The sequence below is a fragment of the Zalophus californianus genome, chromosome X (genome assembly GCF_009762305.2).
Source record: "Zalophus californianus isolate mZalCal1 chromosome X, mZalCal1.pri.v2, whole genome shotgun sequence".
Lineage (NCBI taxonomy): Eukaryota > Metazoa > Chordata > Mammalia > Carnivora > Otariidae > Zalophus > Zalophus californianus.
The window spans coordinates 83,300,752-83,326,354 of NC_045612.1; the positions used below are offsets into that span (position 1 = coordinate 83,300,752).

At 37.6% G+C, this 25,603-nt stretch overlaps 1 protein-coding gene across 12 annotated transcripts in view; it reads left to right on the forward strand.

Annotated features, from left to right (window-relative positions):
- The window catches only part of HUWE1 (HECT, UBA and WWE domain containing E3 ubiquitin protein ligase 1), a 162,969-nt gene that overhangs the window by 44,220 nt on the left and 93,146 nt on the right, over positions 1-25,603 (forward strand). For 9 of the 12 annotated variants that reach the window (XM_027609586.1, XM_027609589.1, XM_027609595.2 and 6 more), the window contains 8 exons: positions 18,875-18,937; positions 21,031-21,108; positions 22,142-22,189; positions 22,271-22,339; positions 22,945-23,044; positions 24,323-24,444; positions 24,932-25,082; positions 25,218-25,345. In XM_027609586.1, the coding sequence (XP_027465387.1) occupies positions 18,875-18,937; positions 21,031-21,108; positions 22,142-22,189; positions 22,271-22,339; positions 22,945-23,044; positions 24,323-24,444; positions 24,932-25,082; positions 25,218-25,345 (759 nt within the window). The remainder of the gene's footprint in view (positions 1-18,874; positions 18,938-21,030; positions 21,109-22,141; positions 22,190-22,270; positions 22,340-22,944; positions 23,045-24,322; positions 24,445-24,931; positions 25,083-25,217; positions 25,346-25,603) is intronic. The other 3 variants (XM_027609597.2, XM_027609591.2, XM_027609592.1) reach the window with 1 other exon arrangement.

Below are 25,603 nucleotides of genomic sequence, written 5' to 3' on the forward strand. Positions count from 1 at the left end.
ATCATAGCACCCCACTTTGAGGTTATTTGATTATCTGTCAAACTAACACTTCATACTTTATTAAGTTAAATGTTCTGACCATTTAGAAAGTAAAAGTTAAAATGCATTCTATACTTTTACATGGCAAACATGCAAAGTGTGGAATTTTTTTGCTGTAGTTTTTGTGTAGTTTGGGATTATCATGTTCTTTTCTTCCCTTGGATCATTCTATCACCAGGAAGGATTGCTTAAATGATTGCAGTTACAGTAGTTTCCCCCTACCTTATCTGCAGGGGATACATTCCAAGACCCCCAGTGGATGCCTGAAACCATAAATTGTACTGAACCCCATACATACTATGTTCTTTCCTACACAAACCTATGATAAAGTTTAGTTTGTAAATTAGTCACAGTAAGAGATTAACAATAATAACTGATAATAGAACAGTTATAAAAATATACTGTAACAAGAGTTACATGAATATGGTTTCTCTGAAAATAATTTATTGTACTGCATTCACTTTTCATCTTATGATGATAGGATAAAATGCCTACGTGATGAAGTGAGGTGAATGACTAGGCATTGTGATGTAGTCATCATGATACAGCCTTGGTCTGCTGTTGACCATCTGACAATATGTCAGGAGGATCATCTTTCAGACTGCTGTTGACTGTGGGTAACTAAAACCATAGAAAGTGTTTTGGACTCCTTTTACCTTGTATGACACTTGTGCTCCCTTTTTCCTCTGAATTGGGCTAACATAAAGACTGTAGATGGAAGGTTGACTTTTAAGTACCAGACAATTTACAGTCTTGATGGGTGCAATACATTGCAGCTTTTGTGCTTGATGCTTTGTTATTACAAATAAGAGCATCTTAAGGTTTTCAAGGGGTAAGACATATATGCTAGGTATTTGGTAGTAGTAACTACTCAGACATTAAAATTTTAAAAACTTAATTTTTCTCAAAAATGTAACTTGACATGGGTTGCTTTCTCCTATATCTTCTTTTGAAATGTGACAGTTCTTATAACAGTGGTCTTCAACAGACATTTTGGTTCATGTCTCTTCATTTTTTAGACTGCTTCCTGAATCTGAATTCTTTTTGTCATCCATGCCCTGTGCAACAACTACATGTATTCACTTGCATGTGGTTAAGAACTTGGGTTTAGAAGGATCTAATTCTGTCAACAGATCAAATTAATCTCAGTTTATATATCTGTAAATTGGGGATTATGGTATCTACCTCATAGTTTTTAGGTGTAAACTAAATGAGTCATAAAATTCCTAGGTTTAGTGCTGATCACGTTGAAAGCACATAATAAATGGAAACTATCATTGAACATGGTTGTCAGCACATAAACTACATGATAAGTCCCTTTTATATTTACTATATATGCATTATTTTGCATAAATACATATTGCCACATGTTTGGGGGTTTTTTGGTGTAGTCTTTTTTTCTCTTGGTCATCTTCCTACAACCTAAAGTGTATCCTTGTGTATGTATTTTTATCTTTATATTATATTGACATGTTTAGGGTATTTTTGTCTTTGGATTACAGAGGCAGGACATTTTTGCATCTCAGTTTTCCTTTTTTTTTTTAAGATTTTATTTATTTACTTGAGAGAGAGAGAAAGCGCACATGAGGTGGGGAGGGTCAGAGGGAGAAACAGACTCCTTGCTGAGCAGGGAGCCCGATGCGGGACTCTATCTTGGGACTCCAGGATCATGACCTGAGCCAAAGGCAGTCACTTAACCAGCTGAGCCACCCAGGCACCCATCATCTCAGTTTTCTTATTTAATGGTTTGTTAAAAATTCACTAAATCACTTGTGTAACTATGTCATTCTTTTAATGGCTACATAATATTCCATAGTTTGAATGTTCCATAATTTATTCAACTGTTTCCCTATTAATGCATATTCTTTTTTTTCCTATTATGAACAATGATTGCTACATTAAGCAATCTTATATATATGCCCTTACTTACTGATAATTTTGATTCTGTGTAAGAATCCCAGTAATCTCCATGTTACTTTAATTGGCCCTTACCTGATGGATAGTGAATTTGAGCACCTTTTCATGTTTGGTTATTAGGATTTGCTCTTGTGGATTGTCTGTTCATTTGCCCATTTTTCTCTTGGTTTAGTGTTTTTGTATAAAAGCCCTGTTGGAGATATTAGTCCTTTGTCTCTGTTTAAAGTATTTTCCCCCAAATCTTTGTGATGTTTTTATTGTGTTTATGTACGTATTTTCAGAAATGGTTCAAAAAAAGGTAAATGGCTTCTAGAAAAAATGTTGAACATCATGTTTTGATCTTTATGAAAAATGCCTTTGTATGTGTATCTTTTCTCATGATAGTTTTTTAGTGACTCCCTTAACCCAGTGATGTGGGCCAGTTGTGAATATGAATAGTGGTTAGTTAACTGCAAATGTAGAGAAAGTTCTCCAAGACTTATTGAATTGTTAAAAGCCAGTTTGTTGTTGTTGTTGTTTTATTATTTTTTAACCAACCTGAGCCACCCAGGGGCCCTAAATTGAATTTTTAGTTAACATCAAGTGTATTGTTAGTTTCAGAGGTAGAATTTAGTGATTCATCAGTTGCATATAACACCCAGTGCTTCAAGTGCCCTCCTTAATGCCGATCACCCAATTACCCCATCCCACCACCCACCTCCCCTCCAGCAGCCCTGTTTGTTTACTATAGTTAAGAGTCTCTTATGGTTTGCCTCCCTCTCTGTTTTTATCTTATTTTATTTTTCCTTCCCTTCCCCTACGTTCATCTGTTTTGTTTCTTGAATTCCACATATGAGTGAAATCATATGGTGTTTGTCTTTCTGTGACTGACTTATTTCGCTTAGCATAATACCCTCTAGTTCCATCCACATCTTGCAAATGGCAATATTTCATTCTTTTTAAATGGCTGAGTAATATTCCAGTATGTATATGTACCACAACTTCTTTACCCATTCATCTGTTGATGGACATCTGGACTCTTTCCATAGTTTGGCTATTGTAGACATTGCTGCTATAAACATTGGGGTGCAGATGCCCCTCCAGATCACATTTGTTTCCTTTGGGTAAATACCTAGTAGTGCAATTGCTGGATGGGAGGGTAGCTCTATTTTTAATGTCTTGAGGAACCTCCATACTGTTTTCCAGAGTGGCTACACCAATTTGTATTCCCACCAACAGTGTAAGAGGGTTCCCCTTTCTCCGCATCCTTGCCAACATCTCTTGTTTCCTAAGTTGTTCATTTGAGCCATTCTGACAGGTGCGAGGTGGTATCTCATAGTGGTTTTGATTTGTATTTCCGTGATGTTGAGCATTTCTTTATGTGTCTGTTAGCTATTTTATGTTGTCTTTGGAGAAATGTCTGTTCATGTCTTCTGTCCATTTCTTGATTAGATTTTTTGTTCTTTGGATGTTGAGTCTGATAAGGTTTTTTTTTTAAGATTTTATTTATTTATTTGAGAGAGAGAGCATATGGGGGGGAGGGTCAGAAGGAGAGGCAGACTCCCCGCTGAGCAGGGAGCCTGATACGGGACTCGATCCTGGGACTCCAGGATCATAACCTGAGCCGAAGGCAGTTGCCTAACCAACTGAGCCACCCAGGCACCCTAAGTCTGATAAGTTTTTTTTTAAGATTTTATTTATTTGGGGTGCCTGGGTGGCTCAGTCGGTTAAGCATCTGCCTTCGGCTCAGGTCATGATCCCAGGGTCGTAGGATCGAGCCCCACATCCAGCTCAGTGGGGAGCCTGCTTCTCCCTCTCCCTCTGTCTGCTGCTCCCCCTGCTTGTGCTCTTTCTCTCTGTCAAATAAATAAAATCTTTAAAAATAAAAAAAAATTTAAGATTTTATTTATTTGAGAGAAAGAGCACAAAGAGGGGAGGGGCAGAGGGAGAGGGTGAAGCAGCTAAGCAGGGAATCTGATGCAGGGCTCAATCCCAAGACCCTGGGATTATGACCTGAGCCTTAGGCAGACGCTTAACCGACTGAGCCGCTCAAGTGCCCTGAGTTTGATAAGTTCTTTATAGATTTTGGATACTAGCCCTTTATCAAATATGTCATTTGTGAATATCTTCTCCCGTTCCATAGGTTGCCTTTTAGTTTTGTTGATTGTTTCCTTTGCTGTGCAAAGCTTTTTATCCCAGTAGTTCTTTTTTGCTTTTGTTTCCCTTGCCTTTGGAGATGTGTCTAACAAGAAGTTGCTGTCGCCGAAGTCAAAGAGGTTGCTGCCTGTATTCTCCTCTAGGATTTTGATGGATTCCTGTCTCATATTTAGGTCTTTCATCCATTTTGAGCCAGTTGGTTTTGTGAAGGTCTAGCACACTGGTTCTCAAACTTGAGCATGTATCAGAGTAATTTTATTATTGGTCTCCCTCCCCTGTTCACACACCTTTATCTCATTCCCCCTCCCGTTTCTGATTCAGTAGGCCTGGGACAAGGCTGGATAATGTGCATTGTTGTTGGTTGTTTTGTTTTTTTTTTTAAGATTTGATTTATTTATTTGAGAGAGAGAGCGAGTGAACACAAGCAGTGGGCAGGGAGAGGGAGAAGCTGACTCCCTGCTGAGCAGGGAGCCCAACGTGGGCCTCAATCCCAGGACCCCGGGATCAGGACCTGAGCCGAAGGCAAACGTTTAACCAACTGAGCCACCCAGGTGCCCCAATAATGTACATTGTTAACAAATTTCTAGGTGATACTAAGGCTGCTGGTCCAGGGACCACACTTTATAAACCACTGGTCTAGTCTATCCTATTATGTAAAGTTACAAAATCTTACTGAATTCTTACAGTTCCATGTCAAAGAACATCAAGCCTTTTTCCTGATGTCTGAATACTTACTCTTTAGCAAATCCCATCTAGTGAGGTGGGTGGTGTCAAATATTGCCTCTGTGGCATGGTTGATAAAATATTTTTTGGGTGTCTGCTTAATTGCTAGAATCATGGTAACACTGCAAGGTAGGTGAGGATAGTGAGATTCAGAAGTTATGTTATTTTTGGGAAAAGCCTTTGGGCTTTTAGCCTCTGATGAAGTGTAAAATGTATTATTTGCTGTTACTGTCTTAGATGTTAGGGGTTGCTATATAGCTTGGTTTTTATTCCAAACCTGGATGTGTCAGTCAGAGATGCAGCTCTTGAATCCACACCCAAACCTTCCAGTTGATACCATTTAAAGAAGTATATGACCAACCTTGTGCTGGATGTAGTATAAAACATGTTCTTCTCTTTATAAAGCTTACATAGTAGTTGAGAAAGCAGATATATGTGCATAATAAAAAGGACAAAGAACTAGTTATTCTGAGTAGTCTTAATAAAACCTAGAATCTCAAACATTCCATAGATTTACCTTGTTGGCTGCAAAAGAACTTTTCTTCATAATAAAAATATGTGCTCAGTATTTTAAAAAATTTAGAAATGTACAGAAGATAATTTATCATGACCATGTGTCTATTCTTAGCATTTTGGTAGATTTTCTTAGTCTTTTATGCATATTTCTTTACATGACTGAACACATGGTCTATATAATTTTATGATTTTAATGTACTAGCATTAGTGTTTTCCCCAGTTAACTTTGCATAATTTTGTAAGAAATGTTTCTTTGTGTTTAGTGTAATGGTAGTATCATAAATGTCATAGTATCACAGACTTTCACGGATCAGGTTTGGTTTGGCACATGGTTTTTTAAGGATTCCAGCTTAGCACACCTCTCTAGTCATTGGTGCTCTATTTTTATCAGATTACAAAAGATGGAAAGATTTTTCTGGTGACACAGATAATAGAAGTATGCTAAAACAATTAGCTGTGACAACAGAAGAAACAAAAGGAACAGTTGTGAAGGTGTACAGCTTTTCAAGCTTATTCTGCCTTGCAGGTTCAGATCCTTGGTTTGATCCTCAGTCTCATCGTTGGTCTCTTCTATGTGGCATCAAATGTTTGTACCCTTTATCCTCATGGTTATCAGCAAATTCCATGTTTCTTCACCAGAAGTCCTGGGAATAGCCAAGAAAATAGAAAATGTAATGAGGAAGTATTTTTCTTATTGGGTATTAAACTTTTTAAATAAAGCTGTAGGAGTTAAAGTAGCATGGTAGTAACAGTGGAATTTAGTTGAACATTTACACAAACAGATCCAACATGTAGGAGTTGAATTTGTAATAAGGACAACATTTCACATTAGCAGAAAAAGGAATTATTCAATAAATAATATAAGAACTGGCTAACTGGGGCAATTAAAGTAGATTCTACCTCATCAGAGTAAAATTAAGATGTATTAAAAAGTTGAGTGTTGAAAGCATGAAGCTAAAAGCATTCAAAGAAAGTATAACTACATGTTCTTACGTTGTTTGGGGTGGGCAGTCATTTGGGGAATGAAACCAAATACCATCAAAGAAGAAATTGATATTAAAATAATGGCTTCATACCTTTTGTGAGTGAATATTTTAAATACTCTGAAGTTATGCCATCATACCATCTCCATTTACAGAACATTTCTCATCGTTTGGGTTATTTTTCAGTATTTTTTCTATTGTAAATAATGCCACAGTGAATATCTTTAATGCATCAATATTTAGTAACATGCTTTTATTAAGTTTTTAATGAATGTTGGACCTTGTAATTTACACATTCTTGTCTCATTTAATCATCAAAAAGATGCTGTAAGCATCATTTTCCCAATTTTATACCTAAGCTCAATTTTGAGATAAAAGTCAAAAAAATTGAGTAGCTTGTTCCAGCTGTTGAAGATGAACATAATAGCCAGCTGCCTTAAATCTTTCCCTTTTCACTGGTTCCTCCTGTCTATTATGTACATTTGAAAAAGAGCAAGAGAAAGCGAGAATATACCTTTTTTTGGGGGGGGGGTCAGTCTAGGTAAAGGCATGTCTGTTTTTGTTGATTTTTTTTTTTCAAAGAACCAAATTTGGTTTACTTGATTATATCTCTATTTTCTGTTTCATTTATCTCTGCTCTAATTTTTGCCATTTCCTTCTTTCTGTTTGCTTTGGGTCTGGTTTGCTCTTTTTTCCTTAGTTCCTTAAGGTAGAAAGTTAGGTTACTGATTTTAGATCTTTCTTTTTTTAAAGGTAGATAATTAAGCTGTGAATTTCCCTGTAAGCACTGCTTTCAGCGAATCCTATAAGTTTTAGTATGTCATATTTTTATTTTCATTCATCTTGGGGAATTTTTCTAATTTCTGTTGTGATTTCTTCTTTTACCCATTGGTTGTTAGGAGTGTGTTGTTTAATTTTACATATTTGTGAATTTTCCAGATTTCCTTCTGTTTTGGATTTCTAATTTCTTTCCATTGTCTTGGAGAAGATAACTTTGTATGATTTTATTCTTTTTAAATTTCTTGAAGTTTGTGGCCTAACATATGGTCTATCTGGGAGAATGTTTTATACGTACATTAGAAGAATGTGTATTCTGCTGTTGGGTGGATTGTTATGCATATTTATCTGTTAGGTCTAGTTGATTTAATGTTCTTCTATTTCCTTGTTTATCTTTTGTCTAGTTATAAACATTTGCCCTTTGGATTAGATTAACGCTTGAGTAATGAAGAGTTAGTTTGAATTAATACTTAGTTTTAATAGTACATAAAAACTTTGCTCCTATATAGCTCTGTTCCCCCCATTTTGTGTTGTTGCCACAAATTACATCTTTATACATTGTGTGCCCATCAGTATAGATGTATAGTTACTGTTTTATATGGTTGTCTTTTAAATAAAACACAGAAAACGAGGGGTTATAAAACTAAAAATATATTAATACTGACTTCTATAATTTACCTGTGTAGCTACATTACTGGTGTTTTTTTATTTCTTCATATGGAGTCAAGTTACTGTCTTGTGCCCTTTCATTTCAACCTGAAGGACTCCAGTTAACATTTTTTGAATCATGTGTACCAGCAATAAGGTCCCTCAGCTTTTATCTGGGAATTCTTAATTTCACCTACATTTTTTTTTTTAAAGACTTTATTTGACAGAGAGAGACACAGAGAGGGGGAACACAAGCAGGGGGAGTGGGAGAGGGAGAAGCAGGCTTCCCGCTGAGCAGGGAGCCTGATGTGGGGCTCGATCCCATGACTCTGGGATCATGACCTGAGCCGAAGGCAGATGCCCCGTCTCCTACATTTTTGAAGGATAATTACGTCAGATCCAGAATTTTTGATTGGCGATTCTTTTCTTCTAGCACTTTGAATATGTCTTCCCACTGTACTCTGACCTCCATGGTTTCTGATGAAAAATCAGCTATTGATCTTATTGTGGATCGCTTGTACATAACAAGTTCCCTTGCTCTTGCTGCTTCAAGATTCCCTTGAAATAGATTTGTAGATCATGTCTTCGGTCAAATTGGAGATGATTTTGGCAATTTCTATAAATCATTTCTCTGTTCCCCTTTCTCCCCTCTTTCTGGGACTCTGATTATGCATATGTTGGTACACTTGATGGAGTGTCCCACATTATCTCTTAGACTTACTTTTAATTTTCCTTCTTTCTACTCTTCAGCTGGGTGATCTCAATTAACCTAGCTTCAGATTTGTTGATTTTTTTCACCTTCCAATATTTACTTGAAAATATACTTGTCTCAGATTTTTTACGAAAGTAATACATGTTTAGTGTTGAAAGTAAGAAAGTACCTAAAATTGTAAAGAAGTAAGTCTTCAGTCACCATCATGTACAAAAAATAACTGATAGCATTGTGTTTCATATGCTGCTTTTCCCTCCACATAACCCATGATATCTTCCCGCAGCATTAAATATTTCTTTGGAAAATGTAATTTTTAAAATAGAACTACCACGTGATCCAGTAATCATATAACTGGGTATTTACCCAAAGAATACAAAAACACAAATTCGAAAGGATATATGCACCATGTTAATTGTAGCATTATTTACAGTAGCCAGACTACAGCACCTGTCCATCGATAGATGAATGGATAAAGAATGGAATAATATTCAGCCATAAAAAGAATGAAATCTTGCCATTTGCATCAACATGGATGGACCTAGAGAGTGTAATGCTAAGCGAAATAAGTCAGAGAAACAAATACCATATGAATTCACTCGTGTGGAATTTAAGGAACAAATGAACAAAGGGGAAAAGACAAACCAAAAACCAAACAGATGATTGCCTGAGGGGAGGTGGGGGAGGTGGGTGAAGTAGGTGAAGGGGATTAAGAGTACACTTCTTGATAAGAAGAGAATAATATATGGAATTGTTGAATCACTGTACTGTACACCTGAAAATAATTTAATACTGTATGTTAACTATACTGGAATTAAAATAAAAATGAATAAATGTGTTGACTTAAAGATTTAAAAAATAATAAAGTTAAATTTGCTTTAATACTTTTTAGGAAAAAAGAAAATTAATTTTTAAAGACTAGACCATAGTCTTGGCTTCTAAACCACCTCCTGGTCCTCCTGAGTTTCCAGAACTGCCCTTCCATGTCTTCTTGGCTACTACCTCCTCCTGTGCTCAGCCTCTTAGTGTTAGAGTGGCTCAGGGCTCCACCCTGGGCTTTCTTATATAATTACTGCCTCAAAAATCTCTGCTGGATATCTAATAGTTGTAATGTGTACAATATCAAACTTCTGACCTCTCCTCCCATTTGTTCCCCTAGGCTTAGCCTATTCCATGTACCTGGCTCCTTTCCTTTCCTGGACAGTGCTAGGTACACTCTTCCTGCAGGACCTCTACACAGCTGTGTTCCCAGTTGTCTCTATGGCTTGCGCCCTCATCTTTAAGTCTTAAGTACCACTATCTCTGTAAGGTCTTCCCTAACATCCTGTTTTAAAATTAGAACATTGTCTACTCCTTGTCACCCTTTTTGCCTTTATTTTTCTTTATAGCACATATTACCATCTGATGTTCTATATATTTAATTACATTAGTTGATTGATTCTTCTCCCTGCTTATATCCTCTGTTGAAACACTCAAAAAGTGAATATTTTCATTTCTGTTACTGTGCTTTACAGAGCTGTATTTTCTATTTGCTTCCTTTTTTATAATCTCTTTGTTGATATTTGATGAAACCATTCTCATGGTTTCCCTTAGTTCTTTGTGTATGATTTCCTTTAGCCCTTTGAGCATATCTAAAATCAGTGATTTAAAAGTCTTTGCCTGTTAAGTCCAATATCTGGATTTAGGAATAGTTTCTATTTTTTTTCAAGCTTTATTGAGATATAATTGATATATAACGTGTAAATTTAAGGTTTACAAGATGTTGATTTGATACACTTAACATATTACAAAGTGATTACCACACTAGGATTATCACCTCACATAGTTATCATTCCTTTTTTGTGGTGAGAACATTTAATATTTACTCTGAGCAACTGATAAGTATATAATACAATATTGTTAACTGTAGTCACCATGTTGTATATTAGATCCCTAGATCTTATCATATAACTGAAAGTTTGTACCCTTTGACCAACATCTTCCTATTTCCCCCAAGCCCTAGCCCCTGGCAACCACCATTCTGTTTCTGTGAGTTCAGCTTTTTTAAATTCCACGTATAAGTGATATGATATAGTAATTGTCTTTCTCTATCTGACCTGACTTATTTCAATTAGAATACCCTCAAGGTCCATCCATGTTGTCAGTAAAGGCTGGAATTCCTTCTTTCTCATGGCTAAATAATACGTGTGTGTGTATCATCTTCTTCATCCATCCATCCATAGATGAACACTTAGTTTGTCACCACATGTTGTCTAGTGTGAATAATGTTGCAGTTAATAGGAAAGGGCAGATATCTCTTTGATGTCCTGATATCATTTCCTTTGGATATATACCCAGAGTTGGGATTGCTGGATCGTATAGTAGTTCTAGTTTTAATTTTTTGAGGATAGCATTTTTCCATAGTAGCTATACCAATTTACATCCCCACCAACAGTGCACAAGGGTCTCCTTTTCTCCAAATCTTAGCCAGTACTTGTTATCTCTTGTCTTTTTGATAATAGTCTAGATCCTAACAGGTATGAGGCAATATCTCATTGTGGTTATGATTTGCATTTCCCTGATGATGAGTGATACTGAACACTTTCATATACCTGTTGGCCATTTATATGTCTTCTTTGGGAAAATGTCTACTTAACTCCTCTGCCCTTTTTTTAAATCATTTTTTGTGTGTCTTACTGAGTTGTAGGAATTCTTTTACTGTTCTCTCACTTCTTTTTGCCATTGTTGCTTGTACTTTTGGTATCCAAAAATACCAAGACCAGTGTCAAGGAGCTTTTACTGTTTTCTTTTAGTAGTTTTACAGTTTCCAGTCTCATGTTGAAGTCTTTAATCCATTTCAAGTTCAATTTTTTGAGTGGTAAAAGAAAGTCCATTTTCATTTTTCTGCATTTTGTTACCCAGTCTTCCCAGCACCATTTATCAAAGAGTCTGCTTTCCCCATTGATTATTCTTGGCTCCCTTTCAAATATTAGTTGACCATACATGTGAGCGTTTATTTCTGGGTTCTTGATTCTGTTCTGTTGGTGTATTTGTCTGTGTTTATGTCAATACCATACTGTTTTTATTACTCTAGCTTTGTAATGTTTGAAATCAGGAAGTGATACCTCTAGCTTTGCTGTTCCTTCTCAGGATTGCGTAAGCTGTTTGGGGTCTTTTGTGGTTCCATATAAATTTGAGGATTTTTTTTCCTATTTCTCTGAAAAAAATGCCATTGGAATTTTAAATAGCAATTACATGAATCTGTAGATGGCCCTTGGATTCTATGGACATTTTAACAATATTCTTGTGATTCATCAACACAGGATATCTTTCCATTTGTGTCTTTTTTTTTTTTTTTTTTTTGAGAGAGAATGAGAGAGAGAGAGCACGAGAGGGAAGAGGGTCAGAGGGAGAAGCAGACTCCCCGCCGAGCAGGGAGCCCGATGTGGGACTCGATCCCGGGACTCCAGGATCATGACCTGAGCTGAAGGCAGTCACTTAACCAACTGAGCCACCCAGGCGCCCCTCCATTTGTGTCTTTAATTTCTTTCATCAGTGTTTTATAGTTTTCAGTGTACAGGTCTTTCACCTTGGTTAAATTTATCTCTAAGTATTTTACTGTTTCTGGTGCTACTATAAATGGGATTGTTTTCTTTTTTTAACTTTTTTTGAGAGAGAGCAGGAAGGGTGGGGAGGGGCAGAGGGAGAGGGAGAGAGAGAATCCTAAGCCGGCTACACACCCAGCATGGAGCCGCCCTAGGGCTCAATCTCACAACCCTGAGATCATGACCTGAGCTGAAATTAAGAGCTGGACGTTTAACCAGCGGAGCCACTCAGGCGCCCCAGGATTGTTTTCTTAATTTCTTTTTCATGTAGTTTATTGTTAATGTATAGAAATGTGACTGATTTAGTTCTAACAGTTTTTTGGTGGGGTTTTTAGGGTTTTTTTTTTTTTAGTACATAAGATCATATCATTTGTAAATGAAGACAGTTTTACTTCTTTCTTAAGTGGATGCCTTTTTTTTTTCTTGCCTAATTGTTCTGGCTAGGACTTCCAGTATTATATTGAATAGGAGTATTAAGAGTGGGTACCCTTAGAGCTTTCGTCTTTTCACCATTTGAGTATGATGTTAGAGATGGACTTGTCACATATGGCCTTTATTAAAACGTTGAGCTGTTTTTCCTACTATACCTCATTTTTGAGTTTTTATCATGAAAGGGTATTGACTTTTTGTCAAATGTTTTTTCAGCATCTGTTGACATCATATGATTTTTGTCTTTAACTCTGTTAATGTGGTATATCATATTTATTGGCTTGTATATGTTGAACAATGATTGCATCCCAAGGATTAATCCCACTTGTTAATTGTGTATGATCATTTTATTTTTTTTTTAAAGATTTTATTTATTTATTTGAGAGAGAATGAGAGATAGCACGAGAGGGAAGAGGGTCAGAGGGAGAAGCAGACTCCCTGCTGAGCAGGGAGCCCGATGCAGGACTCGATCCCGGGACTCCAGGATCATGACCTGAGCCGAAGGCAGTCGCTTAACCAACTGAGCCACCCAGGCGCCCTGTGTATGATCATTTTAATGTGCTGTTTCAGTTTGGTTTGCTAGTATTTTGATGATAGTTTTTGCATCTTCATTTATCAGGGACGATGGCCTGTAGTTTTCTTGTGGTGTCCTTATCTGGCTTTGCTATCAGGGTAATTTTGGCCTCTTAATATGTTGAGTTTGGAAGTCTGGCCTCTTCAACTTTTTGGTAAGAATTTGAGAAGGATTGGTGTTAATTCTTTAAATGTTTGGTGAATGTGCCAGGAAAACCATTTGGTCCTATGCATATTTTCCTGTATTGGGTATGTTTTGATTACTGATTTAATCTTCTTACTCATTATTGGTCTGTTCAGATTTTCTATTTCTTCATTATCCACTATTGATATTGTAGGAATTTATCCAATTCTTCTATGTCATCCAATATGTTGGTAATTTGTTCATATGTAGTTTCCTTTTTATTATTTTTTTTAATTTAAATTCCACTATAGTTAACATACAGTGTTATATTAGTTTTAGGAATGCAGTATAGTGATTCAACAATTCTTTACATTACTCAGTGCTCATCATAAGTGTATTCTTAAACCCCACCACCCATTTCACCCATCTCCCTCCCCACCTCCCCATCAGTAACCATCAGTTTGTTCTCTATACTGAAGAGTCTGTTTCTTGGTTTGTCTCTCTCTCCTTTTTTTCTTTGTTTTGTTTCTTAAATTCCACGTATAAGTGAAATCACAGGTAGTCTCTTAATCCTTTATATCTCTGTGATGTCATTTGTAATGTCTCCTCATTTCTAGCTAAAATTTCATCTATTTAGTTCATCTTTTCCAAAAAACCCACTTTTACTTCTATTGAGCTTTTCTTTTTTTTTTTTTTTTTTGGTCTCTATTTCATTTATTTCTGCTGTGATCCTTGTTATTTCCTTCCTTCTACTAATTTTGGGATTCGTTTGTTCTTTTGTATCCTTGAGTTATAAAGTTAGGTTTTGTATTCGAGATTTCTTTTTTTTTTTTTTTTTTAAGATTTTATTTATTTATTTGACACAGAGAGAGGGAGATAGAGCACAAGTGGGGGAGCGGCAGGCAGGCAGGCAGAGGGAGAGGGAGAAGCAGGCTCTCCGCTGAGCAAGGAGCCCGATGTGGGACTCGATCCCAGGACCCTGGGATCATGACCTGAGCCGAAGGCAACCGCTTAACCGACTGAGCCACCCAGGCGCCCCGAGATCTTTCTTGTTTCTTACCATAGTCATTTATCCCTATAAACTTCTCAGAACTACTTTTGGTACATCCCATAAGTTTTGATATGTTGTGTTTCCATTGTCTTTTGTCCTGATATTTTTAAATTTCCCTTTTGATTTCTTTTTTTTTTTTTTATTCATTGGTTCTTCAGGAGTGTATTGTTTAGTTTCCACATATTGTGAATTTTCCAGTTTTCCTCCTATTATTGATTTCTAGTTTTATACCATTGTGGTTAGGAAAGATACTTGGTATAATTTCAGTCTCTTAAATTTGCTAAGACTTGTTTTGTAACTTACTATGTAATCTAGGCGGGAGAATGTTTTATGTACATTTGAGAAGGGTGTGTATTCTGTTCAGTGAAATGATCTGTATATTCCTGGTAGGTTGCCATTTGCAACAATATGGATGGAGCTAGAAAGTATGCTAAGCAAAATAAGTCAGAGAAAGACAAGTACCATATGATTTCACTTATGTGGAATTTAAGAAACAAAACAAATAAAGGGAAAAGATAGGCAAACCAAGAAATACACTCTTATCTATAGAGAACAAACTGATGTTACCAAGGGGGAGGTCATGGGGGGATGGGTTAAATAGGTGATGGGGATTAAGGAGTACACTTGTGATGAGCACCGGGTGTTCAGTGGAAGTGTTGAATCACTATATTGTACACCTGAAACTAATATCACACTGTATATTAACTGGAATTTAAATAAAAACTTTAAAAAGTATAGTTTAAATTCAGAATTTCCTTATATTCTGTCGGGACAATCTATCCATTGTTGAAAGTAGGATGTTGACATCCCCTATCATTATGTATTGTTATCTGTTTCTCCCTTCAGATCTGTTAGTATTTGCTTTTAATGTATTTAGGTGCTCCAGTATTGTGTGCATATAATTTACAATTGTTATGGATTAACTCCTTTATCATTATATAATGACCTTCTTTGTCTCTTGTTACACGTTTTGAGTAAGAGTGTATTTTGTCTGATACTAGTATAGCTACCCATGCTCTCCTTTCATTTCTATTGCATAGAATATCTTTTTCCATCCCTTCACTTTGAGTCTACATGTGTCCTTAAAGCTGAAGTGAGTCCATGTAAGCTCCTGGGTCTTGTTTGTTTGTTTAAATTTTATTTAAATTCAATTAATTAACATATAATGTATTTGTTTCTGGGGTACAGGTCTGTAATTCATCAGTCTCATATAGTACCCAGTGTAATTACAACACATACCCTCCCCAATGTCCCACCACCCAGTTACCCCATCCCTCCACCTGCCTCCCCTCTAGCAACCCTCTGTTTCCTATGATTAAGAGTCTTATGGTTTGTCTCCTTCTCTGGTTTTGTCGTTTCATTTTTTCCTTTCTTCCCCTGTAATCCTCTGCCTTGTTTCTTAAATTCCATGTATCAGTGAGATCATATGATAATTGTCTTTCTCTGATTGACTTATTTCACTTAGCATAATACCCCCTAGTTCTATCCATGTTGTTGCAAATGGTAGTATTTCATTTTTTGATGGCTGCATAATATTCCATTGTGTATATATATATTTATATACCACATCTTCTTTATCCATTCATCTGTCAATGGACATCTGGGCTCTTTCCATAGTTTGGCTATTATGGGCATTGCTGCTCTACATTGGGGTGCAGGTACCCTTTCGGATCACTACATTTGTATCTTTGGGGTAAATACCCAGTAGTGCAATTGTTGGGTCATAGGGTAGCTCTATTTTAAACTTTTTGAGGAACCTCCATACTGTTTTCTAGAGTGGCTGCACCAGCTTGCATTCCCACCAACAGTGTAGGAGGGTTCCCCTTTCTCCACATCCTCACCAACATCGTTTCCTGATGCGTTAATTTTAGCCATTCTGGCTGGTATGAGGGTGGTATTTCATCTGTGGTTTTGATTTGGATTTCCCTGGTGCCAAGTGATGTTGAGCAGTTTTTCATGTGTCTTTTGGCCATTTGGATGTCCTTGGAGAAATGTCTGTTCATGTCTTCTGCCCATTTCTTAATTGGGTCTTGTTTTCTAATCTATCCAGCCACTCCATGCCTTTTAATTGGAAAATCAATACGTCTACATTTAGAGTAATTATTGATAGGCGAGGACTTAGTGATGCCATCTTATTGTTTTATGGCAGTTTTATATTTTCCTTGTCCTTTCTTCCTCTCTCCCTGCCTTCCTTTGTGAATTGATGGTTTTCCATAGTAGTATGCTTTGATTCCTTTCTGTTTATCTTTTTTGTATCTAATCTACGTTTTTGCTTTGTGGTTACCATGAGCCTACATAAAATATCTTACAGCGAAGTCTTTTTTAAGCTGATAACAACTTTGATCACACACAAATACTCTACCCTTTTACTCCCCCCAACCTCATTTTATGTTTTTAATGTTCAGTTTACCTCTTTTTAAATTGTATATTCATTAACAAATTATTTTAGCTCTTACCATTTTTACTGTATTTGTCCTTTGAATTTTATCATCCATGGGTGATTGCTTTTTTTGTTTGTTTTTACCAACCCTTGTATCGAGGGCTGACTTTCAATAGATCACAGTGAGGGTGCTGCTCTGCTGTGTACAAAACCCTGACCCAGAAGCAGGTCGTCTACAAATGGTTTAGCACCAGGTTCCCCACGAACGTGCATTGCGTGACAGGTGAGAGGTCGGCCCCCTTTCCGGCCGCACCCCATTTCCCGGGACAAGGGGCTCTGAGCACTGGACCCTGGTCCTGACACGCAGCAGGGAACGGTGGGGGACCGGCTATCTGAGGCCATCTGAGGCCCCGTGGCACTGCTATGTCGTTCTGCCTGGGTGGGATTCTGATTTAGGGGGTGTTCAGTCATAATCCCACAGATGGTAGCTTTGCCCATGGGTGACTCTTGAAGACCATGTTCTCCTGGGGCTCCTCAGAGTGGCTGTAGCTGGTTCACATAGGCCACTGCAGGTTCTGTAGCTGAGACCAGTACGCAGGTCTATTACCCAATACGCAGGTGGGTGAGACTACCCCCCCCCATCCTTTGGCTTACGGGGCTAGGTTCCCCAACTCCAACAAAGGCACTTTTGTCCATGGATGGATGCCAAATTGTTGCATAGGGGCAGTGAGATATGTCTTATTTGGCCATGATGCTGACATCACTGCTCATGCTCATGTTGCTGTAATTTTTTTTTCCTTTGTGTGTTTCATAGTGTCTTGTTTCTTTGTATACCTCATAGTTTTTTTTCTTGAATAATGGACATTTTTAATATTATAATGTGGCAGCTCTGGAAATCAAATTCTCACTCTTCCCCAGGGTTTATTGTTATGGTTTGTTGTTGTTTCTTTATTTTACTTTTTTTTAAGTTTGTACCTTTTAAAGATTTTATTTGACAGAGAGCACAAGCAGGGAGAGTGGCAGGCAGAGGGAGGAGGAGAAGCAGGCTCCCCAAAGAGCAAGGGAAGCCCGATGTGGGACTCGATCCCAGGACCCTGGGATCATGACCTGAGCCGAAGACAGTCACTTAACCAACTGAGCCACCCAGGCGCCCAGTTGTTGTTTCTTTAGACTTTTCTGAACTGATTTCATAATTATGTGATCATTAATGCTCTTAGCTTAGTGGTTGGCTAGTGATTTCCTTTAAACTCCTAAACAAGAAAATACATACTCCCCCAGTCTTTGCAGGCAGGTTTTGTGTGTATGTTCAGTGGCAATACTCATATCTTCACTACTCAACCAGGATGTTTACAACTATGCCTTAGCCTTCACTTGTGACTTGCACAGAGCCTGATGATCACCCAGGCGTGTGGAACTTGGGGCCTTCTCGGGTCTTTTCTGAGAATGTGTTTAACCTTGGGCATACTTGTGGCCTTCTAGATTTCCCAGGAGTCTGTGGAACTTTTCCAAGCCCTTATTCTCCAAAGCATCTCACTCCCCAGCCATTTCCCCCCAAACTTTCCAGTTTGTCTATTGTTTTGCCCTTGTCCCAGGAAGCAGGGATTAATGCATTTGCTTTTTAATGTTTTCAGCAAACGTTCACCCCACCCTTGGGAGCATTCCGAATCAGGCAAAAATGATTCAAACACTGTTGAAAATGCAAGTGAGTTTATTAAGTAAGAATATATGGCTGGAGGTTTGGATTCGGAGGCCAGTAATAGTGCACAATTTAGTCATTTTCCCCCATTACCTTAGGGGCTAGTACTTGATGAGTGTTTAGACTTTGTGATGGCAGAATATAGTAGGAGTAGGCAATATAGAGTCTTCTGCTTTGCAACTTGGTTCATATCAAAAAGGAACTGTAGAGCATGTGATTCCTCACTGTAGTGAGGAAGGTGAACAGGCTGAGAGCATGGAAAGCATAATATAGTACTGAAGGCCTGATGGGATAAGACTGACCTGTCAGCACGTATGACTGAAGGCATGTATAATTGCTTATAGTTGCTTATGTTCTTCCCAGTAGCATCCTCACAAAACAGTGAAATTGATTTCATTGGAGAAATCGCCTTTAGGCAGACCTTGAGTCTTAAGTCCTTGCTTCTGTTTGCTTCCTCTCCTTGTTGGACTTTCACAGTGGATGTCTTCTCAATGTCAACACTGTATTCCAAGGAGCCACATACTCTTAAATATTTTATACACAGGGCTACTTCAAGCACTATTTTAACACTGCCTTTTTCCTTTTTTAGAGCTGGGGTGGAAAGGAGAATGGCTTTGGACTTGCAGAATGTTGCAGAGACTTGCATATGATGGTAAGTAACTCTGGGATATGGGTATCTCTTGGCAGAGCTATGTGTGGTCTCTTTTTGAGCCTTACTTTACAATGAATATATGGTATATTAAGTTGCCACTTCACATCAGGACCTTTGAGGAACCTGAGATCAATTGAGACAGCACATCTTGTCTAGAAATGCTTGGGCCCTCAATGTGCTGACAGTAGGAACAATCTCAGAAACACAGTATATGTTCATATCCAGCTCTTGAGTAGGAAGCTGTATTTGGTGCATCCGTTTGAAAGTGTTGAAAAATCCCAGAAAGGGTATTTGCTTGTATTCTCTCACTGAAACTATTGGAATTCTGGGCAGTATGGTATGGTTTTTAAGAATGGATGCTTGGGGAACAGTCCTGCCATGAAGGTTATTGAGAACTTAAAATGTTCTGTGTGTTTTCCATGTTTACTCCTCATGCCCTGTCCTGTTCATACCTTTCATCCATGCTTAGGTTAGAAGGTTAAGCCATCCTCCCTTCTGCTTTGATACGTTGTTTTGGAACCACAAGGTACAGTTGGATTTGTTAAAAAACAATTCTGTGCCAAGAAGCAACATATTTTCCAGCAGATGTTGCTCTCTTTTGTCAGTTTGTCGTGTATAGAACAAATAACTGTGATGAAATTTAGTGAATTTAGCAAGCCTTTTTTCCCCTGGGAGAATGGTTCTTTTTCTGGTCAAAGAAAACTACAAATTAAAACAAATTACTTTCAGGCTCCTGGGTGGCTCAGTCGTTAAGCGTCTGCCTTCGGCTCAGGTCATGATTCCAGAGTCCTGGGATCAAGTCCCACATCGGGCTCCCTGCTCAGCGGGAAGCCTGCTTCTCCCTCTCCCACTCCCCCTGCTTGTGTTCCTGCTCTCACTGTCTCTCTCTGTCAAATAAATAAATAAAATCTTTAAAAAAAATAAAAATAAAACAAATTACTTTCCCCCCTTAGTTGGTATACGTTCTTTAGTGTGCATTATGTGAATGAATATTGGGTAATACGGGAGGTAAGTATTATCTCTTTAATAAAGCTACATAAATCTTAAAGAGTATTCAGTTTGGAATTCTAATTATGAGAAAATGACTTTCATCTTAAAGTTGGTTAATTCTGAGCCTCCTTTTGTATATCAAGCTTGTTCTTTACCCCTTGTCAAAACAGTATGATACACTCTACTAAGTTTGTACGCTGTCTTGGGCCCAGTCTGTGTTAAGAAATCGCACATCCTTTTATTTATTGATATTTGGTATATCAGTGAGACTTTGAAAAATATGTGTACTTTAAAAGGAAGTAATACATATGCATGTTTTTAAAAATACATATGCATGCAATTTCAAAATTGTATACAATAATCAATTTTTAAAATGCATGTATTATGTAAATATAATTAATAACTTTATTATATTCAGTAATTCTCCATTCTCAGAAGCAACCATGCTATTGGTTTCTTTTAAGGACTCATTCTAATGGGCATGCTGTTGTCATCTTAATTTTGTCTTTGCTTTTCTAGAGTTAAAGAGGATTCGTTGTCAGGGTCTGGTTCATATTGACTTGGTATTTACCTGTGCAGAAAAGCATTTTGATACCATGGGAAGTGGTGTAGAATGGTATGAAAGGGAGTATTTGAAGAATTAAGAAGGTACACTAATGAAGCATAGTTTGAATAAAATATTTCAAAAGGTGATGGTATACACTAAAGTTTCCATAAGAATGTTCTTTTCTATTCCCAAGTTAGTACCTAGACCCTTGTATTTGTTCTCCGTCCTTTCTTGGATTCTTATTCATTATTGCTTGGCAGACTTGCCTCTCTTTTTCCTCTTGAAAATAGCTACAGTCAGAATTGATCTCTTGAAAGAAAGAGCAACTGATAACTTAATAAGAAATGTGAAGGCTTTTGGAGCTCTGGGCTCCATCCTCCTGATTTTGTGTTGTTATAGGACATCTGAGCTCTGCTAAGACGAGGGGTGAAGGCACTATAGCTGCTGACTACACTGCTCATTCTGCTGCTACAATGAGTTGGACAAATGGTTAGGACTTTGAAGGAAGATTTGGGGAGAAGATGGTATCTGATTATTTCATGTGCTTTATACACAGAAATACCCACCCAGTGCAACTACACTACACTTTGAATTCTATGCAGACCCTGGGGCCGAGGTCAAAATCGAGAAAAGGGTGAGTCTCATTCAGACTTGTTCTGATAGAGTCTGTGATGGACTTCTAGGACGACTCAGTTAAATGAGAGGATGGTTTTGAGCTGCATTGCTGCCCTCCCAAGTTAAATATATCTAGCAGCTTCTCAGGAATAACTCTTCATAGTTTGGATCTTATATTGGAGCTACTGAAAGACAGGACTCCCCTATGAGGCATTGCCATGTCTTGTGCATTTTTCTCTGTCTCAGTTGAGAATTCCAACATTCAGTTTAATAGTCTGGATAGTGATCACTCAGTTTTCTCTATTAGCCAGTTTGTAAGAAGTCTATATATTGCTTACAGGGTCCTGCTTTAATTATCTAGTCATTCCATATTCTTTGAGGAGACACTAAAATTCAGTTTTGTTCATAAGCTTTAGTGAATAAGATTTTTTCCCTACCTATAGCATAATAATCTTTCTAGATTATGGCTCCTTGAAAACAGCTATAGTACATGTCTAGAGTGGAAACCATTTTCATGGATTTGGTCTTTGCTGTGAATGCAGAGGCTGTGGGAATTAAGTTAGTTAGGCTTAAAAAGGGATAAGGAAGAGAAAGACAAATACAGAGAACAAACTGGTGGTTGCTGGAGTGGAGGTGGGTAGAGGGGTGGGTGAAATAAAGGGGATTAAAAGTACACTTACCGTGATGAGCACTGAGTAATGTGTGGCAGTGCTGAATCACTATACTGTATACTTGAAACAAATATAACAGTGTATATTAATTATACTTCAGTTAAAAATAACAAAACTTGTAAAAAGGATAAAGAATATTAAATGTGTCTGACTATGTGCATTATATTTTGATACTATTGTCTTCAAAGCTTTCTTGAAAATAGCCTATATATAAAATGGGTATTTTGGGGGACTCTGAAGTTACCTTGGTTTTAAGAGCATTCAGTTAGGCTTCAACCTAGGGTGACATCTTGGTTTTCAGACAGCTCTCTTTTAGTCTTATGGAAAGGGAAGCTAAGGTATTAACAGTGACTTCTAACAACTCTATCTTTTTAATTTCAGACGAGTAGTAACACACTACATTATATTCACATAGAGCAACTTGACAAGGTAAGAGAAATATTTGACTGTTGGCTAGTTTCCTAACATTCAGTTTACTTTTTGTTCCTAACCAATTTTTTTCTGATGTAGATTTCAGAAAGCCCTTCTGAAATCATGGAATCTCTTACCAAAATGTACAGCATTCCTAAGGATAAGCAGGTATGATAGGTCCTAATATTTATCTAAAGGGTGTGGTTGTTATCCATGTAGATTAGTGATACTTGCTGGGCTGGGAGACAGCATATCAGAAGGAAAGGAGTCAGATCATGGGTAAAGTAGCCTCTGTGAGCCTTCATTTCCTCATCTTTTATGAGGCCAACACCTACTAACTTTCTAGGTAGGTTCTTAGGAGAGATTGAGGAAGACTTAAGCTGCTTTACTCATGCAAATCTAGTGTTAGTATCTCAACACTTTACAGACGAAAGGAGAAAACATTTAGGTCTGGTTTTTTTTTCATTGTTACAGTGATAAAATATTTGATTTGATTAATAACAATCAGAACTTGTGCCAAATGTCTTAAGCTTGTTGCCTATCAGTATAGTGATAGTTCTTGGCTTATGGTGGGATATTGGGATTCTCTGAGCCTGTGTTTTGTGGCTCTCATTTTGTCAGATAACCTCAGAGTAGAACTGTTCTGTTTGACACCTTAACAAATAGCAACAGTAAACCATTTTACCAAATATCCCAATAGGTAAGATTTAGCCCTCAGAAAGTACATTCACCGTTTTCATTGGTTTCCTAATTTAGGTCTTGTATTCCTACAGATGCTGTTATTTACACACATACGGCTGGCCCATGGCTTTTCTAATCACAGGAAACGATTGCAAGCTGTTCAAGCCAGGCTGCATGCAATATCTATATTAGGTAAGAGAATAACACTACAATTAACAGGCCCTGATTAGGCAATTTAGACATGATTTCCTTTGCGCTTCATCTGTGTCTTTGTTCCTGTGAGGCTTATTGTAGTTATCTAGGTGGCAAGTTAAATTGTAAAATTATGCCTACATTTCTAATGTTCACTGTATTCATCATTCTTGAGCTCCTTAATGTTGTATTAGAAAACAGTGTAATACTTACAGACCTATATCACTTGGGTTTAGTCTTGATTTTGGCCCTTTTTCTTTTAGATGGATGTTCAGGTAGTCCTCTCTCCTGGCCCCTATTCTTCCTCTTGCCATTTCATCTTCCTCTTCTGTCCCGTCAGTAGTATATTTCGAAGTTAATTTTCAAGGTATTCATTAAGTCAATACTGTGCATTTTACTTTAGGGTAATAGAAAGGACACTGGTTTTGGAATCAGTCCTGGGCTCTCATCCGGATTCTGCAGATGATTAGCTACGTGTTTATGCTTTTGGCCTGTTTCTTCATTTAATATTGGGACTGCACTTACCTTATAGGCTGATACAAGGGTTAAATGAAAACCTGTAAAGCACCTAGCACAAGCTAGGCACATAGAAGGTATAAAATGGTAGCTGCTGTTAATATTACCAGCTTTAGTTACGTTATTACTTGTTTGTCTCCTCTTTTAAACTGAGTTCCTTGAAGTGAAATTCATAACTCTTCTTTTTGTACTCACACCTAGCATAACTTCTGGGGCGTTAGTGGATACATGTTTGTTAAACTAAATGAATGTGCTCAAATCCCTTAGTTTGTACTTCAGGAGACTGTGTCTACTATTACCTCTGTGTGGGATACATTGAAAGTGGATTACACTCATTCTCACCTTTTACTCCACAGTGTCATATGGTTCTGACTTAGTCTGCAGTAGTCCAAATTCTGTTCTTTACAGCCTGTATAAGTGTTTCCAGTGAAAAACAGAAGCAGCACATGAAGAGACGAAAATGCAAGTCTATATCCAAGGCATAATAGTTATTATATCAAGTAGTGATATTATAAAAAATTAACTCTTCACTTTCTCTTCATACTTCCATTCCCAAAAATCCTTGCTCATGACAACCAGTACTAATAGAAGAGTCTGTAGTTTGGAGAATATTTAGGGCTTACCACCATATTTGATCAGTCTTCTAGAATTCAGTGATTCTGCCCTCCAATGCTGGTTGGAAGGGAATCTTTTCCCAGAACCAGTAGGTGCCAAAAGGTTTGTCATTAGGCAGTGGCTTGACCACTGCCTTCTTGCCTAAAGTGTTTATTTCTCCTTTTGCAGTGTATTCCAATGCCTTGCAGGAGTCAGCAAACAGTATCTTGTATAATGGGTTGATAGAGGAATTGGTAGATGTCCTTCAGATAACAGATAAGCAGCTTATGGTAAGTATTAACATTCTCCTGTGTATGTCAGGCTCATGTATATTTATTTTCCTTTTGGTTTTTCCCAGGGGTTTAGAATGAACCCCAAGACGGAAGCTTAGCTCTTTTACTTCTTCCTCCTTTGGATATTTAGCTGCAGAGTTAAGTGCTGGATTTTCAGTGTTATTCTCAACAGACCTCTACCCCAAACCATTATCAGTAGAATGACTTTAATTTTGAGTTCTGGGTATTAGCAACTTTGTTCAATCATCTACCTTTTTTTTTTTAGATTTATTTTTTTTATTTAGAGAGAGTGAGGGGGGGGAGGTGCAGAGGGAGAGGATCTCAAGCAGACTCTGTACTGAGCACGGGGCTCAGTCTCATGACCCTGAGATCATGACCTGAGCGGAAATCAAGATTTGGACACTTAACTGACTGAGCCACCCAGGTGCCCCCAGTCATCTACTACTTATTTAATACATCACGTGTTTACCTTCCATTTTCATAGGAGATTAAAGCTGCTTCTTTACGAACATTAACATCAATTGTCCACTTGGAGAGAACTCCCAAACTCAGCAGTATTATTGACTGTACTGGAACTGCCTCTTACCATGGATTTTTGCCGGTACTTGTGCGGAACTGTATCCAGGCCATGATTGGTAAGTTTTGATGATTGTTACTTTAGGTAGCAAGAACTTCACCCTTGCTTTTGTCAGTCTTTGTTTAACATCTTTCCATCTTAACATTAAATTCTGAGCTTACTTTTTTTCTCTCTCTCCCAACCTCCCACATAGATCCTTCCATGGATCCATACCCTCACCAGTTTGCCACTGCTCTCTTTTCTTTTTTATACCATCTGGCCAGCTATGATGCTGGTGGTGAAGCCTTGGTCTCCTGTGGAATGATGGAAGCCTTATTGAAGGTGCTCTGCTTTTTTTTTTTTTTTAAATACATTTGTGGGGAAATCAACTAAGAGCAGGGTGTAGAGTTACAGGTTTGGAATGGTTAATAGTGAGAGCAGATAGCATAAGAAGTTTACCCAGAAAATGTTATTCTTAATTTTTCTAGTTTGGCATTCTAGTTATCTGTCTCATTAACAACTTTTAAGTGCAGCTATCTCCATTAATAAGAATTGATCAGTCTAGCATGGTCTGAGAGTCAGGAGGCTCCAGGTACTAGT